At 43.0% G+C, this 17,658-nt stretch overlaps 2 protein-coding genes across 5 annotated transcripts in view; both read left to right on the forward strand.

Moving 5' to 3' along the window:
- The window catches only part of CHD8 (chromodomain helicase DNA binding protein 8), a 56,636-nt gene extending 46,329 nt beyond the window's left edge, over window positions 1-10,307 (forward strand). For 3 of the 4 annotated variants that reach the window (XM_082647632.1, XM_082647634.1, XM_082647633.1), the window contains exons 27-38: window positions 535-664; window positions 1,605-1,680; window positions 2,138-2,192; window positions 2,367-2,574; window positions 2,988-3,196; window positions 3,290-4,009; window positions 4,226-4,377; window positions 4,656-4,958; window positions 5,796-5,909; window positions 6,097-6,276; window positions 6,677-6,793; window positions 9,303-10,307. In XM_082647632.1, coding sequence (XP_082503758.1) covers window positions 535-664; window positions 1,605-1,680; window positions 2,138-2,192; window positions 2,367-2,574; window positions 2,988-3,196; window positions 3,290-4,009; window positions 4,226-4,377; window positions 4,656-4,958; window positions 5,796-5,909; window positions 6,097-6,276; window positions 6,677-6,793; window positions 9,303-9,869 — 2,831 coding nt within the window. In that variant the 3' untranslated portion in view covers window positions 9,870-10,307. The remainder of the gene's footprint in view (window positions 1-534; window positions 665-1,604; window positions 1,681-2,137; window positions 2,193-2,366; window positions 2,575-2,987; window positions 3,197-3,289; window positions 4,010-4,225; window positions 4,378-4,655; window positions 4,959-5,795; window positions 5,910-6,096; window positions 6,277-6,676; window positions 6,794-9,302) is intronic. The other variant, XM_082647635.1, reaches the window with a different exon arrangement.
- A 1,164-nt stretch (window positions 10,308-11,471) lies between these two features.
- SUPT16H (SPT16 homolog, facilitates chromatin remodeling subunit) overlaps window positions 11,472-17,658 on the forward strand; it is a 31,886-nt gene continuing 25,699 nt past the window's right edge. The window contains exon 1 of the mRNA XM_082648670.1: window positions 11,472-11,613. Within this exon, the coding sequence (XP_082504796.1) occupies window positions 11,548-11,613 (66 nt within the window). The 5' untranslated portion in view covers window positions 11,472-11,547. The remainder of the gene's footprint in view (window positions 11,614-17,658) is intronic.

Here is a 17,658-nt window from a genome sequence, read left to right on the forward strand (position 1 = left end):
TGACATGTTTAATTGGATAGGAAAAACTGAGCATTTGTAGTCTTAGATTTACTTGTAAGACACAGAGGCTTTAGAAGAGTCCAAACATCCTGAAGTGTGTTCATCATTCATCAAACATTCAGAGTGCCTGTTTGTTTGCAGGTGCAGATCTCTTATCCTTTATTTGAAAACGTGTGACCTAGTTCTAAATCATTTAAACTTTTAAAATTTCCTCACTTATGTATTGATAGTAAGAATGATGATAAAATATTACCCGTTAAATGGCTAAGTTAATCTATTACCATTCTCTATAAACACCGATTAAATTCCTGTTTTCAGTAACTAGTGATAAAACTCCTTGTGACTCTAAATTGCTGTAGAAATGTTAAATATCGTACTATAACCCAACAGCTATCCACGTTAAAATTTTCACTATATTTTTCATTATGATACCAAAGTAGCCCATATTGTTATTGCAGCAGCATACGAAGCTTACTTACATAAAGGCAAAATGAATCTCTGATTTTCTTCAAATTATGGCTCTTTTTCTTCTAGGCTATGAAAAATATAATACTATGAGGGCAGACCCAGCCTTGTGCTTCCTGGAAAAGGCTGGCCGACCAGATGACAAAGCCATTGCAGCAGAACATCGAGTGTTGGATAATTTTTCTGACATAGTGGAAGGGTAAGCATTAGTGTTTAGTTCTCTTAAAGCTCTGTGTCCACCCTATGAAGGGTATTTGTTGCTTGTACTAAGAGATGACATAACTCTAGCCTTGACTGAACCCATTCGGATTCTTAATGGTGGTTATACTCATGAATGATAAACTCTTAACAAATAGTGAGACCAGCAGAAAGGTCTCCATAAACTGGCCTAAAACCATACATTGCAGTCTGATGCAACTAAGGGTGAAAATTAATGTTGTTCCCAAATGGCTTATTTGACGTTCTATTCAGTTTTCTTTGCAATGCTTTTCTGTACAGCCGTAGTAGCTGAGAGGATAACTGGTTCTCTTGAAAGGTAGTAGTCATGCAGCAATCCCATGCCACTTATATGATAGAGCCTCAGGAAATTTTAGCCCTGGTTTATCTCCCAGTGGCGGCTGACACATAAAGGTGTTACTCTGCCTGGATACATGCCTCGATGATGAGTTGCCATGCTAATACTGAGCCACCAGGTAGGGCATTGTTGCCCTGGTTTGGGTGCCAATGAGTTTAACAAAACTTCTCACGTGGAGACCTGAGGGGCATGTGAAATAGTTGGCTTCGCTCATGAATACCCTCCCAGTCCTTTGTGATTGAGAGATTTCTCTTTGATGATCACAACCTCAGTTTGCCTAGTATAGGACCCTCAAAGGAAATTGGATTGTTTATTTATTGCAAATCATTTATTATATCATCCTTCTAGTCAATAGAGCAAAGTATCAATAGTAAAAATAAGCAAGCATAGACCATTCAAATGAAGTAATAAAAGTAAATACTAGTTGGGAAGGAGGGGGAAAATGGGTTAAACAATAAAAAGAGCTAGTAAGAGAAAGGAAATGTGCTGGTCAAAGTGTTTCTTTTAAAGTCAAACAATTTAGAACTGAACTTTGTCGTTTTCTCACGCCTCTGGATGATTTTAGGGTTGACTTTGATAAAGATTGTGAAGATCCTGAATATAAACCACTCCAGGGTCCCCCAAAGGATCAAGATGATGAGGTGAGGAATTCTCATTTGAGTCCAGCTTTTCTCTATTACTAAATAGTATTCTCCTATTCCCTGAATCATGAAGTACATTGATTAATTTATAATACAAAATGGAAAGACCATTTGAGACTATAAAGTATTAATGGAAAGGATTTTAACACCAGCTGGGGGAGATCAGGTATGGCTTTGTGGAGGAGGTGGGACCCAAGCTGGACAATGAAGTATATTATTTGACTACTTAATTCCTGAGTCCCCCTGTCTTCAAGCCTCTGATAAGGACTGACTTTTCAGGTTTTATTTTCATATTCTTTTACTTCGTTGCTTCCAATTTTCTGTGAGAGTTCCTTTCATGAGAAAATTTTCTGGATCCCACGGTGCCATAGAAAGACACACCGAGAAAGTGATTTCAGAGTGCCAATTTTACCCCCTTTTCCTCCCCTCTCCATCCTGTGGGGTGGATCTTCTCTAGGGTGATCCCTTGATGATGATGGATGAGGAGATCTCAGTTATAGATGGAGATGAAGGTAAACTTCTAAGTCAACTAGTATAATTTTGTGTGGGGTGGTGGGGTTGGGGGACTGACTGAATTCTGTCCTTTCCTGGGATACCAGAGAGCTTTGCCTTTGGGTGGGTTGAAATACCAGTTATCTCTACTACCTTTCCTGTACTTCCTGTTTATTCTACTTTGCTGCCCACAGCCCAGGTGACCCAACAGCCAGGCCATCTATTCTGGCCTCCAGGCTCTGCTTTGACAGCTAGGCTTCGGCGCCTAGTAACAGCCTATCAGCGCAGCTACAAGAGAGAACAGATGAAGATAGAGGCTGCAGAACGTGGGGATCGGAGAAGGCGGCGCTGTGAGGCAGCCTTCAAGCTAAAAGAAATTGCACGGCGGGAGAAACAGCAACGGTAAAATATGGCTGGGAATTTGAACTGAGCTGTAAGGTTGTCTTCAGCTATGGGCCCTATATTGAAAAGCATCTTAGGAAGGATTATTTGGAATTCCCTAAGAGGGACCATCTTTTTTGTCTTTGTTACACCTCTACGACATAAAACCACACTTAATCATAACTCCCAGGAAGATCTCATATGTAGGCATCCTCATTGAGTTGTTTTCATCATTTTCCCCCTTAGCTTGCTAATTCTTAAATTCTTACATGTTACAGAGTACCTCTTCCTACCTCTTCTGCTGTCTTCGGGGGCTTTTTTTTTTTTTCCCCCCAACTTTCATTTTTTGTGCATTCAGATATTCTAAGCCATACTAAGAAGTAACCATTCCCTGTGTTCTGATCACTGTTGCCTGATTCCTCTTCCCTTTGTAGATGGACAAGGCGTGAACAAACTGATTTCTATCGAGTAGTTTCTACCTTTGGTGTGGAGTATGACCCCGATACCATGCAGTTCCATTGGGATCGATTCCGCACTTTTGCCCGACTGGACAAAAAAACAGATGAAAGCCTTACCAAGTATTTCCATGGTTTTGTGGCCATGTGCCGCCAAGTGTGCCGCCTTCCCCCAGCAGCTGGAGATGGTAAGCAAGACTGAAGCGTCTTGGGTGAGTGGGGATGGACTGTGACAGAACCAACTCTTGGTTCATTTCTTCTTCCACCCTTATCTCTTGCAGAACCCCCAGACCCTAATCTGTTCATTGAGCCCATCACTGAGGAAAGGGCCTCACGGACTCTCTACCGTATTGAATTGCTTCGGCGCTTACGGGAACAAGTTTTATGCCACCCTCTTTTGGAAGATCGGTTGGCATTATGTCAGCCTCCAGGTCCTGAATTGCCTAAATGGTGGGAGCCCGTTCGGCATGATGGGGAGCTTCTACGAGGGGCAGCCCGCCATGGGGTGAGCCAAACAGACTGCAACATCATGCAGGACCCAGACTTCTCTTTTCTGGCTGCCCGTATGAATTATATGCAGAACCATCAGGCAGGAGCACCAGCTCCATCCCTATCACGCTGCTCTACTCCACTGCTACACCAGCAGTATACCTCGCGCACTGCCTCACCACTGCCCCTGCGCCCAGATGCTCCTGTTGAAAAGCCACCTGAGGAGACAGCTGCCCAGGTCCCCAGTCTGGAGAGTCTGACTTTAAAGCTAGAGCATGAGGTGGTGGCCAGGAGCCGACCAACCCCACAAGACTATGAGATGCGAGTAGCCCCCTCTGATACTACCCCTCTGGTTTCCCGGAGTGTTCCACCAGTCAAACTGGAGGATGAGGATGATTCAGACTCTGAGCTGGACTTGAGCAAGCTGTCACCATCATCCTCTTCTTCCTCATCCTCATCCAGCTCCAGCTCCAGCACTGATGAGAGTGAGGACGAGAAGGAAGAGAAGCTAAGTGAGTGCATGTGACAGGCTGTTGGCCCTCTTCCCCATTCCCCCCCCCGCTCTTTCCCTTCTTTTCTAAATGCATCCTCTGAGATTCAGATTTTGATTTGCTAGAATATTGAAGGAGATATGTTATTCTTAGGGCCTTTATTTAAAGCCCATGTAATACCATTCCTGTATAACTTTATTCTTCTACCTTTGCTCACACATTCTGTATGCTCTCTAGCTGCTGACCGGTCCCGCTCGAAGCTCTATGATGAAGAAAGTCTCCTGTCCCTCCCTATGTCCCAAGATGGATTCGCAAATGAAGATGGAGAACAAATGACCCCTGAGCTGCTGCTGCTACAAGAAAGACAAAGAGCTTCTGAGTGGCCCAAGGTAACAGCCTCATTCCTGGACATGTCGAGTCTAAAAATACAGTGTGACATATACAGAGAACAAGGAATAATAGATGGTTCTGGGTTTCTTTGATTGTGTTTAGTGCTACATGTCTTTTTCGTGAAACTCTTCCCAGTTGACTTTGGGATCTGATACTCCTACCTCCCTCCTGTCTGACTTATGATTTTTAATTAACCTGATAATGATGGAACTATTTTTTGTCACAGGATCGCATAGCTAGTACTCAGGCCCTAACTGATTTCTTTTTCCCCACTCAGGATCGTGTCCTGATAAACCGTATTGACCTCGTCTGCCAGGCCGTACTCTCAGGGAAGTGGCCTTCTAGCCGCCGGAGCCAAGAAATGGTAACAGGAGGAATTTTGGGGTCAGGCAACCACTTGCTAGACAGTCCCTCATTGACTCCAGGAGAATATGGTGACTCTCCGGTCCCCACACCACGAAGTAGCAGTGCAGCTTCCATGGCAGAGGAGGAAGTGTCCGCCGTCACCACAGCGGCAGCTCAGTTCACCAAACTTCGCCGAGGCATGGATGAGAAGGAGTTTACAGTTCAGATCAAAGATGTAAGCTGAGCATCTAGGCACTGGGAAGTGAGGAAGGAGTCTGTAATTCTTGCTGACTAGCTGTCCGAACATAATACTAAGCTCGTTTGGTCCACTGACTTTAAAAATGAGAGGAGAAGAAAAAAGCGCTCACAAAGATCCATTTAGGAAAAGTCACTGCACTAAAGGAAGGGATCTTATCTTGACTTGTATCTCCTGAGGACTAGATTAAAAGAAACCATATCTTTAAAAGAAATTTAATTGACACAAGGGTTCTTTTGAGTGGCTCATTTCTGGAGCCTAGAAACCTAGTTTTTAAAAATTGAAATCAAACTGTGGAAAAGCTATTAAAGAGATGCCCAAGTATTATGGGCCTTATTAAGTTAAAAATAAAAAGGAATCATTCCTACTGAAATTAAATCAGTATTGTTTTATGGATGGAAAATTTTATTTTTCCTGATGCTCTTCCCTAATGAACCCTAGCAGCTGGTCATTAAGTACTCAATAAGAAAATTTTTTGAAATTAGTATGTGACAGGAATATCAGGATTTTGCCCCTGTGATGAGTTGCCATGCTAATACTGAGACACCAGGTAGGGGATCTTTTCCCTGCATTGGGTGTTGTTGAGATAAATTCTACTTCTCTTAAATCTACCTGAGGGGCACTAGGTCAAGAAATGAAATCTAAGGAAAAAATTATGTGTCGTCTTGTATTTCTAATTTCTACCCATTAGTCAATGGCCTTTCTTCTCACCATCATTGAACCAGAGGATGACCCTTACCCTAAGTCCCCCTAAACTTGATTTTTATTTTAAAAACATGCCATATGATGTCTTGGGTGGGTGGGTTGTCTTTCTAGGAAGAAGGATTGAAGTTAACATTCCAGAAGCACAAGTTGATGGCTAATGGAGTAATGGGAGATGGACATCCTCTTTTTCATAAGAAGAAAGGGAACAGAAAGAAGCTAGTTGAGGTAAGTGGTAGAGAAAGTCTTTAATATGATGATTAGATAAAATATTTTTGTTCCCAGTAATTGATGAAGGCAGTTGGGATTGAGGGAGTAGAAGATACTATTTTATGGCTACCATTGGCTCTGCTCCCCCTCCCTCCCTACCCAAAAGAAGAGTATGTGCTCATGGGGGTGGATTCTGGGTTTGCAGCTGGAGGTGGAGTGCATGGAAGAGCCTAATCACCTTGATGTGGACCTGGAGACCCGGATCCCTGTCATCAATAAGGTGGATGGGACTTTGCTGGTGGGTGAGGATGCCCCTCGCCGGGCTGAACTGGAGATGTGGTTACAGGGTCATCCAGAGTTCGCTGTCGATCCCCGATTTCTAGCGGTGAGTGGCAGTTCCATGCAGCAAGATTTAAAGTCATTCCCTTGGTATTTAAGCTGTGTGAGAGGGAGGAAGCATGCCATATATTATGTCATTGTTTCTCCATCGGCAAAATAAGAGTAATTATACTTAGTCTTCCTACTTTACAGAGTTGTTGTGAGGATCCAAATAATGTTACAGTACTTGTTAAACTAAATGCTAGGCAAATATTTACCATTGAACTATTACATAATGACCTAATTTTTTTGGAGAAGTCTGTTTCATGGCAGTTTTCCAGTAGGACTAATCTTTAATTTATCCACACAATAAGCATTTATGGTCAAAGTAGACACTAGTACCTTAATGATTACTCCAGAGAAGATTTTTTTATTCCTTTAGGATAACTGCAGCTTTTCTATTGCAGTATATGGAGGATCGCAGAAAACAGAAGTGGCAGAGATGTAAAAAAAATAATAAGGCAGAATTGAACTGTTTGGGAATGGAACCAGTACAGACAGCTAACTCTAGGAATGGAAAAAGGGTGAGTGAGACTTGAGGTATTACCATACCACTCTGTTCCCACACTAGATACGACTAGAGAAATTATTTAATGTTATTTATCTTTCTTCCAGCGTATGTTTGAGAAAATTTGTCTTCAGTTCACAAAGAAAGAAACCATAGTATTTTTACTGGTATTTTTACAGTCCTGTGGCATCGTCATCTCTAGAACAGCATAAAATTCTAAAAGCTAACTTTAGCACTTTAGGCATGTTAAAATGTAAGAATTAGTGGGCTTCCCTGGTGGCGCAGTGGTTGAGAGTCCACCTGCCGATGCAGGGGACACGAGTTCGTGCCCCGGTCCGGGAAGATCCCACATACCGCGGAGCGGCTGGGCCTGTGAGCCATGGCCGCTGAGCCTGCGCGTCCAGAGCCTGTGCTCCACAACGGGAGAAGCCACAACAGTGAGAGGCCCGCGTACCGCAAAAAAAAAAAAAAAAAAAAAAAAAAAAAGAATTATTAACGTGTTAGAAAATTCAAGGCCTTATCCTGCTGTTCTACTGACGAGGGGATTTTAGACAGATCCTTTAACTTTTTCAATTTGCATATCCTGAAAAGTTGAGGGTTTTGAAGCAGATAATCTCTTAAAAGTTTTATGATTCTATATATTTTAGAAGTGATTTGGGGAATTCCCTGGCGGTCCAGCGGTTAGGACTCTGCGCTTTCACTGCTGAGGGCCCGGGTTCAATCCCTGGTTGGGGAACCTGCAAGCCATGCAATGCAGCCAGAAAAAAAAAGCAGTGATTTGGGACCTACTAAAGAAAACAGTCATGGGGTTTCCCAACATAGAAGAGGCTGAGAACCACTAATAATATGCCAGTAATGGAAAAAGACAGGAAATCATGTTTTATAGTTTATAATAACAATTTTGGTCATGAGTTAATTCCATTATTTTCAGATGTACTTATACTTTTATCATGGTTATAGATTTGGTGGATTAAGAACCCATAATCCTTTCCATCAAAATATAACTGCAAAAGTTTCTCTTGGCTCTGTTTGCCTTACTTTGGACAATAGTCGTATTGTTTAAATATAAACATATATAAATCATGGTTTGGTTTGGTAAGCATTTAAAATGGATTAGCACTTTGTCTACTCACTTTATCTAATCATTCCCATTTGCTCTTTTATATATATCTTTATATGTATGTGATATATACATAAAACCACATGGTTTATCTTTTAACAAAATTCATTTCCAAATGAAAAATATGTCTTTTGCATTCAACAAATTCTGAGAACATTATTTTGCACATAATATATATTTATTTGTGAGGTGAATTTATAAGGCTTATTTATTATTTTTATATTGGTGAAAGTGGTTTCATATAAATATCGTTACCATGGAAGAGTGTTTTAATTTACCCTCTTAGCCTCCATGGAACCAAGGGTGTAATACACAGAATGGCTGATACGGGAGGCTGATGGCGAGGATACCTTCTCTGTCTTGAATTTAACATTATAGAGCAGCCTGTAAGGAAGGCTTTTCCTCCAGGATTACCTATTTTTACCTCAAGTACTTTTGCACTTCTTTACAGTCAGTTGATAACTCTAAGAAAAAAGATCATAGGAAATCACAGAAAATTATAATGTGATTAGTACAGAATTCTTACTGCAGAATTGATGGCGTATCTAGCACTATATCATTACCGGACCCTACAGTGATTTGGTGCTGTTATAGTGACATTTTAAAGCCTAAACAAATAGAGTTTTGAGATGTTTGTTTTCTCCAGGTCAGAAAGGTCAGGCTTAGATTGGGCAAGTCCAGAGACACAGGTACTAATTGTCTGAGTTTGTTGCCAGTTTACCCAGTACTGTACTTAGGTCTAGCAAAGTAATAAGTTCCAGCTTCAGAGAACTTAAACAAAATTTATAGTGAGACCATCTAGATGAAGCAATTTAAAATTCAGCAGATATGTAAGTTTTTGTATCAATGTGAAAAAAAACGTATTTTAGTAAATTTGGTAAGGAGCTACCCCATAATCTTTTTGGTGTTCCAGACATCCAGAATCGTAATCTGGTCTATCTTGAGTTTACCCCACTCTGACGCAATAATGAAGGATAGTATTGTAAATGTCAATACTGTCATGCTGTACTTCACATGGTAAGATCATGTGAACAGCCTGCCATCAGTAAAGCATACTGTGCAAGTACTGATTCATTCACTGTCGTACTCAGGCCGCTCATTTACAAAGGTGAATAATTTTGAAACGGTTGGCCCGAGTAAAGGTACAGTGTAGTCATGGAAAAAAATCAAAGCTCTGGTTCACATGAGTGTCAGTGTCAAATCCTTGCTCTTGGCTTCAGCATTATATTGCTTCAACCAGCTACATCCTGCTTTTCCTCTTCCCCATTACCATCAAGCCTCATCTGACTAGTTTTGCCCCTGCTAAAGATAGAGTCAGTGAAAAAGCATTTGTATGCTAGGACTCTGTTGACTTTTGGTTTTTTTCCTTCCTTTCTTTTTACTATCTTCTGTTGCTTCCTCCCAGGGTCATCATGCTGAAACAGTGTTCAACCGGGTTTTGCCAGGGCCTATTGCACCGGACAGCAGCAAGAAGCGGGCCCGTAGGATGCGACCAGACCTTTCTAAGATGATGGCCCTGATGCAGGGTGGAGGCACTGGGTCCCTGTCTCTGCATAATACCTTCCAACACAGCAGTAGTGGCCTGCAGTCTGTGTCATCTCTGGGTCACAGCAGTGCCACTTCTGCGTCTTTGCCTTTTATGCCGTTTGTGATGGGTGGTGCAGCATCATCCCCTCATGTAGACTCCAGCACCATGCTTCATCACCACCACCACCACCCCCACCCCCACCATCACCACCATCACCATCCAGGCCTGAGAGCCACTGGCTACCCTTCTTCACCAGCCACTACCACCTCTGGTACTGCCTTGAGGTTGCCACCACTGCAACCTGAGGAGGATGAGGACGATGAGGATGAAGATGATGATGATGATTTATCTCAGGGCTATGATAGCTCAGAAAGGGACTTCTCACTCATTGATGATCCTATGATGCCAGCCAACTCAGACTCCAGCGAAGATGGTGATGACTGAAGCCCCATCATGGTCCCCATCGCTTGGGTGGCTGCTGTATTTTCATTTACTCTGGCCCTTGGACTGTGGAAAAGTGGGAGGGGCAGGGGAGATGTGGGGAAACCCAGGACTCCAGGAGGTGAAAAGGAAAAAGAAAACTTGTACCTGATTGCTTCCAAATTTGAGAGGATTGGCTGGGCAGGGGAACTCCTAAAACAATACATGACTACTTCCTCGTTTCTGGGGAAGGAAAGGAGACTAGAGCAGCTGATGTGCTCACCCCTCCCTAGACACCTCCATTAACCACAGACTATGTAGCGCTGGCACTAGGCTCCGGCAGAGCCTGTTCCTGACCGAACTGTGGATACAGCTGGAGGGTCAGGAACTGTTACCTTCCTTCCCCTTGGCATTAATAAATTTAAGTTAATCCTTTCCCACTCTTCCCTTGTTCTATATTTGCTCAAACCCAATATATTAATTTTAAGAGTTGATGTTCACGATGGGTAATTTCAACATCATTTTCCTAAAGTTCATTACTGTTCATGCCGAGTTACCTTGGATAGGGCAGACAAGTCATCCGTACTCCATTAAAGGGTTTATATAAGCTTAGGCTCTCCACCTTACCAAAGGCAAGGAAACGATCTAAGCTAAATGGCAGGCAAAATGTTCCAGATTCAAACTCCAAGTTCTTAGAAGAGATGAAAAGGAAGAATTTCGTCAAGACCCACGTACATTTTGTCTCAAATTAAATAACGGTGCTTTGGGGAAGCCTAAGAATGGTGTCACTTCATGAACTGCGGCAAGGGGACTGGCTAACTGGAAGGACGCGGTCACGACTTGGCGGGGGGTGCATTCTATAAATTCCCTCAAGCCATTTGTTTCCTTTGACCCTTCCCCTATCACCCTAGCGCTCAAATGAAGCCTGGGCATTTAATTTCCCTTTCTATGGCGAAGCCCTTCCCCCGTATCGCCGGCCCTAGTTTAGTCTTACGGGCAGGGTGGGCTCGTCTCCCAGGTTTGAGCTCTCTGTCCGCCCGGAGCCCCCGACCCAGCGTCCTGGCACGGAGGATCCTTCCAGCCCTGAAGCAGCAGAGGCTTTTACTTCCGCACCTTTTCTAGGACAGGAACGGACCGAGTTACGCTGCAGTCTTTCCACTCCCACCCCACGCCAGACCCTGCTCTTTCCGCTTCCCCTTCCTTTGGGTGGGGCCACTGCACCCGCGCGCGGTAGCTTGTGTGGGGCGGGGCCGGCACGTCAGGACTCCCGCCTACTTCTCAGTGCCCAGCGGCGGTCGCCGCTGCCGCCGCTGCCTCGGCAAGGAGTCCGAGCGCCTGGAAACCGCGGCCTGGCAGAGAGTAAGGGCGGGTGCAGGGGGTCACGTGATGACGTCGACTCTCGTGCGGCTGTTGCTAAATTGACAAAACCCCGCGAAAATCTGAACTCTTTTTGCGTTACATATTTTGTTGCTTTCCAGACTCTTTTCCATCCTCTCCTCCCCCTAACCTCCGTAGGAAGGATTTAAGAAAAAAAAAATAAAAGAATCCCAAGCGCTGCTGGGACCCGGAAGCGGAAAGGGCATCTTTGAGGTCGATACTTCCGGGTCACTGGGAGAGTGCGGGATTCCAGGGCCGAGAGAGGGTGGCTGAGCCGGGACCTCGCGTGATTCTCGGAACCCGAGGAGGAGCGGCGTCTGTGGCTATGGCTGTAACTCTGGACAAAGACGCTTATTACCGGCGAGTGAAGAGACTGTACAGCAATTGGAGGGTGAGATAGATCCCGTAATTTTCCCTAGGGAGCCCCCTTTGCCATCCCATAATAATCCCGTTTCTCGGCGCCTTTTTTCCCCTTTCCGTCGGGAATTCCCGGGTTCAGTGTCGCGCCGCTTTAGTTGCTCCAGGATCATTCACCGCAGGAGGCTCTGAGCGCCGCGCAGTAACAGGGAATCCCCCCGGCAATCACCCTGCCCTGCGGCCACCACCATCTTCCCTGCGTGCCAGCCCCCGTCATGCATAACAACCACCTCTCGTAGTTTCTTCCCGCCCTAGGAGAGGCATCATCATCCTTCCCTCCCACTCCGTGATCAAGTCTTGCTGCCCCCTCCTGCAGTGTTCGCACACACCCACGCACTCGCTCTGTCCTCCCAGAACCACAGTGTTGCGCCCTAGGTCCCGCCAGAATTACAACCATTTCGTCAAGGATGGATGGAGGGTCCAAGAGAATGTGAACCGGGCTCTTGGCGTTTATCGTTTGCGGGGCTGTTGCTGGAGTTAAAAAAAGAAATACTGCTCACGCGCAACCGCCTCATGTTCTAGGCCCTGCTGCGGGCAACACAGAAACCTAACGCTGAAAACCTGCAGGCTTTAGTTAATGCAAAAAACGATGTGTTGCCTAAAACCTCATTAGTTTTCATCCTTGGTTGAGTATCCGGGGCACGTGTTCAGAAAAAGAGCTGTTGCAGTACCCAGTCTTTTAGGGATTGGGCATTTTTGCTGCTTGAAAAAGTCCCCAGTTAACGATTTTATTTTTATGCTGGTAAGTTATCAATTCAAACATTTGATTGCATCCTGTGGTGCATTCTGAGCTAACTAGGTTAAGTCTGGCTTCTGAACTCTGTCATTCAGGGAAGATAAAACTAATGAAGACTTTCAAATTTCAAAAGCGTCCTAACAAAAATGATCAGTTCTGATTTCAGCATTGTAAATTGCCTTTCAAACTGATCTTCTAAAAACTAAGCTATTAAAATTGGTCATTTCCCTACCATTCATATTAAAGGTACCCGTGCATGTTTCATCTTTTGAGCATAAATGCATTAGATAATTGAAAATAAAATGGGTTCTTTGCATTTTATGAGAAGCAAAAATAAGGACTCTATGCTAGGCTAAAGCCAAACATAAATTTTATTTTAAAATTTTTTATTGGTTAATTTCTACCAGATGTTTTTACAGTTTCTCTCACTGTCACATTTTAAAGTTTGAATGTGATCCGTATTAGAAAAACTCTTTCTAAATGCCCAGATATTTCCTAAAGTACTATTGTACAAGTAATAATCAAAAGCCCTCTCTTCCACCCATAGACCCCAAAATTACACACCTTTGCTGTGGTGGTTGCTTCTAGTCCCAGTGATTCAGAGTTTATCAAATTATCCTCTCTAGACCATGTATGGAAGCTAAGATTAATTTAGAGCTCAAAGCTCCTCTACATGATAAGTGAATGCAAAGCGTGAAACTAGGAAAAGCTTGAGGCCTGGAGACAGATTGGCAAACTTAATGTCAAATGACAGTTTTTAAATCCATGAAAGTTATTGGCCCCCATTTTTTTGTTTGCTTCTCAAAAATCATTAAAATTTATCTTGGCCCTCCTGTCATTTGAAAGGAGCATGTTAGACTTTAATAAGATCTTGGTGTTACAAAGTTACAAGCCAAATCAATACAAAAATGTACTCATTAGCAAAATTTGTGGTGTATCATTATGAAAAATCTTATTTAAAAAGACTTTCTGCTTTTTTATAACTAAATTTTAACAACTATGCCTAGAACCCACCTGTAGAATTTCTTTATGCATTGTCGTTCCAGGTTGCAGTACTTTGATTCTGATCTGCTTAACCAAAGATCATAGTTTTCTGGGATAAGTTCTGGTTGCTTATCCTCTTAGCTGCAGCAGGAAAATAGTGAAATGTACAGGTGCAAGCTATGTTTGTTTTTCTACACTATTTTTTTTTTTGAATAAGAAAACTGGCATTGAAATGAGAATAACTAGAAGTTAACTATATGAATTCCAAGCCTTGTGTTGTCAGCTCCCATCTGCAAAGAAATCTGTTACGACAAAAATTAACTAAAAGATTAGTTTGGGCTCCACACCCACTTTTAATTATTATTTATTTATTTGACTGCTTTGGGTTTTTGTTGCTGCGTGCAGGCGTTCTCTAGTTGCGGGAAGGGGGGGCTACTCTTGGTTGCGGTGCAAGGGCTTCTCATTGCAGTGGCTTCTCTTGTTGCAGAGCGCAGGCTCTAGGCGTGCAGGCTTCAGTAGTTGTGGCGCACAGGCTTAGTTGCTCCGCGGCTTGTGGGATCTTCCCGGATCAGGGCTCGAACCCGTGTCCCCTGCATTGGCAGGCGGGTTGTTAACCACTGCACCACCAGCAGAGTCCCCACACCCACTTTTAAGTTTTAGATACCCTTAAGCATTAATCTCTCAGAACTGTGTGGGTGCTTGTGGTAGCTCCAACGCTCTTCAACTACCTAGAGTTATAGAGCACCAAAAGGCTACCAATCTTTTTTTTTTCTTTTTCTTTTTTTAAAAGAGTAGGAGCTAATGTGTTTCCTAATCTCATCTATGCAAGTTGAGTTTGGCTAAGGTACATTTTGTGAGGCTATTGTAACTAAGAGGTATCTCTTAATCACAATTTTCATGACTTACATCCCCCAAACAGTTGCAGTATCACACATTTCTGTTTGAGTAGAAATTTCTAAAGTATTAAACGTTATACCTGAGTAAATAGTGTCATTTTAAGGATAAGAAAATGGGCTCAGCCAGAAATGAAACAGGAGACCTCCGTAGTGACTAAAACTTACTATTTGTGACTCTTTCTGGATGTTTGAGTCTAGTCTAGTCCTGCCTCTCATTTTTTTAAAATTAATTAATTTAATTTATTTTTGGCTGCGATGGGTCTTCCTTGCTGCCTGCGTGCTTTCCCTAGTTGCGGCGAGCGGGGGCTACTCTTCGTTGTGGTGCGCGGGCTTCTCATCGCACTGGCTTCTCTTGTTGCGGAGCATGGGCTTTAGGCGTGCAGGCTTCAGTAGTTGTGGCTCGGGCTCTAGAGCGCAGGCTCAGTAGTTGGGGCGCACGGGCTTAGTTGCTCCGCGGCATGTGGGATCTGCCCGGACCAGGGCTTGAACCCTTGTCCACTGCATTGGCAGGAGGATTCTTAACCACTGCGCCACCAGGGAAGCCCGCCTGTCATTTTTTTAAATGAGAACTGCTCCGAGCGGAAAGGGTTTGCAGCACCTGTCTGTTCTGCTTTAGAGAACCCCAGGTGATGGTGTTGGATCATGAGCATCAGCTGGGGGCTTCTCCTCTGTCTTCTTATTCAGGGCTTCCCAGCCTTTTCATGATTGTGATTGTTTTTAACCAAGTGATAGAATTACTACTGCATAGGGTACAAGGGGGGTAGGTTACCCACCATCCTGGGGTCCCAGCTGCTTTGAGAGCTGAGGGAATACTGTATCCATGCACACCTATAACTCATTTGAGACCTACCTATTAGGACATCCTGCTGTGTGTGTGAACCTTGACTTCAGTCATCTGCCTTTTAACCCAAAAGAGTTCCTAAAAAATCAGAATAGCAGCTGTTTTCAAAAGGAATGCTGATCCATTGCATTCATTCATATGGTGCTGCACTACTGGTCAGGACTGAGGAGTGAGTGGCTCCGGCCTCAAAAAGGAAGTTTGTGCCTGTGGAGAAAACTAATAACCTATAGTGTCAGTGTTTCTCTTGAGTGGCAATTTCTGGCTCTTTGCTGATTTTTGTTGTGGACAAGTTTCTTGTTCTGGATTGCTCTCTAAGACTAGGCAGTAATCTTTTGTGGCTTAGGAAGGTTCTTTAAAATATGGGCAATTTCCATACTACTTTCAACAGGTAACGGTTTGCTTCTACCCATCTCAGTTCATTATGGCTCATTTATCTCTGGCGTGAGCTAGAGAAAGGTTTCTTGAGTGAAGTTTCTTGGTTTCTTGAGTGAAGAGGAAGGCTAGATGGAAGTAAATGCCTGGGCAGGTTAAGATTCATTTATTCTTGCTTACTCAAATTTTTATTTATTTTTTATCACTGTTACCAAGTGCAGTGCCTGGCGTGTAGTAGGCACTCAGTGAATGATGGTAACTTGATTTCTGAACTCTCATGCATTCCTTTCTTGGTTTGAAGAGATTTTTATAGAGACTGTACTCAGGGTGATCATAAGTCCTGCCTTTCCTGAAACTGTTCACCTGTTGTACATATGTAATTAATGGCATACTTTTTTATTCTCAAAATTGTCTCAGTTTGGGTGATGAATTAGATCAGTGTCTTAGCTATAACTAGAGACTTCAAAAATGTTTCGTGTTTTAACACAGTACCCCTTTGGTTCAAAGGAAGATAGTTGTTCCTCTGCTGCAGTATTTCCCCAACTTTTTATCATTCCAATACCACCTTCACAATTTTTGCCGATTCCTTAGCACTTACATTATTTACCTTGCACTTTAAAATATCAGTTTTAATCAAGTAATACATACATAGGTTTTCTTTTTTTGGGGGGTGGGTGGGGGGCGGGTACACGGGCCTCTCACTGCTGTGGCCTCTCCCATTGCAGAGCACAGGCTCCGGACGCACAGGCCCAGCGGCCATGGCTTACGGGCCCAGCCGCTCCACGGCATGTGGGATTTTTCCGGACCGGGGCACGAACCCGTGTCCCCTGCATCGGCAGGTGGACTCTCAACCACTGCGCCACCAGGGAAGCCCCATACATAGGTTTTAAAAAACCAAATAGTTCTAACGGCCTTAACAAAAAACAGTCACCTGCCCCAGAAGCACCCACTTTCCAGTTCTTCACTTTCTTTCATATTTTGAAGTAATATCTATATACTGCTATTTCTTGATTTATCAGTTGTAGATATTAACTTTTGTTTTGATAGATTAGGATTGAAATTTAACTGTCTTATACCATCATATTCATTCCAGCTTCCCTGCCTCCTGACACTTCCTGTAAATTTTCTTCTTGACACAGTTATGAAAAATTTCAACATACAGAAAGATAAAAGAAATTTCCAGTAAGAACCCATGTACCCCCACCTAGTTTACACAATTAATATTTTATCATACTTGCTTTATCACATATCCATCCCTCTTGATAAGTTTTTTTCCCCAAAAAGTTTTAGTAAACTCAGTCAGTTTACATTGTTATGCTCATGCAACTATTTTCACTGCTGGGCGAAGCAGTAGAATACAATTAATTACTTTTCCTTTTCTCTGCAGTTTTTCATTTTTCATGGCATTAATGATTACTTCAGTTTCTCTCCTCTTTTAAATGTCTCTAGCCCTAATTTTTTTCCTGCAGATCTGTCATAATCTCATCAATTTTTTATTCTAAAATTTTCACACTCATCAGATATTTTATTAATTCTGTGTTTGTTTTTTAAATACCGCCAACACCCACCCACCCACCCACTCAGCCTTACATTATTCTGCTCTATCTGTACGGGTTGCTCTCTAGGCCTGTTGAAACTTGGAACTTTCCAGTGTCCCCTGTATCCTACAGTCCATGTCTTGATTTTTTTTCCTTTGTTTTGTTAGAGCATTTCTCTAAGAGCTTCTTAGGAAAGAATACAGAGAATAGATGTTTCTTGAGCCCTTATGTGTCTTAAAAAGTTTTATTCTGTCTCCACTTTTGGTTAATAATATAGTTCAGTGGGTATAAAATTCAAGATTGAAAATCTCTGAGAGTTCTGCCCAGAATTTTGAAGCTATTTGTCAGCCTTCAAGCTTTCAGTCTTACATTTGAGAAGAAGGCTGATGTGATTCTATTTCCTGTTCCAATATATGTGGCCTATTGTTCTCTGTAAAACATCTCTTTATTCCTTGTGTTTTGAAATTTCACTGCCCTGGTATGAGTCTTCCCCCCCCACCCTCTTTGCATTGAGTTGGGAAGTGGGGGGCCATTTTAGTCTCAAGACTCACATCCGTCAGTGCTGGAATTTTGCATTCATTGATCATTTTCTCCCCGTTTCCTCAGTGATCTGGTTTATTTTCCCCCTGAAATTCCGATTTGGTAAGGTTTA

The sequence above is a fragment of the Grampus griseus genome (assembly GCF_964374135.1).
Source record: "Grampus griseus genome assembly, chromosome: 2".
Classification (NCBI taxonomy): domain Eukaryota; kingdom Metazoa; phylum Chordata; class Mammalia; order Artiodactyla; family Delphinidae; genus Grampus; species Grampus griseus.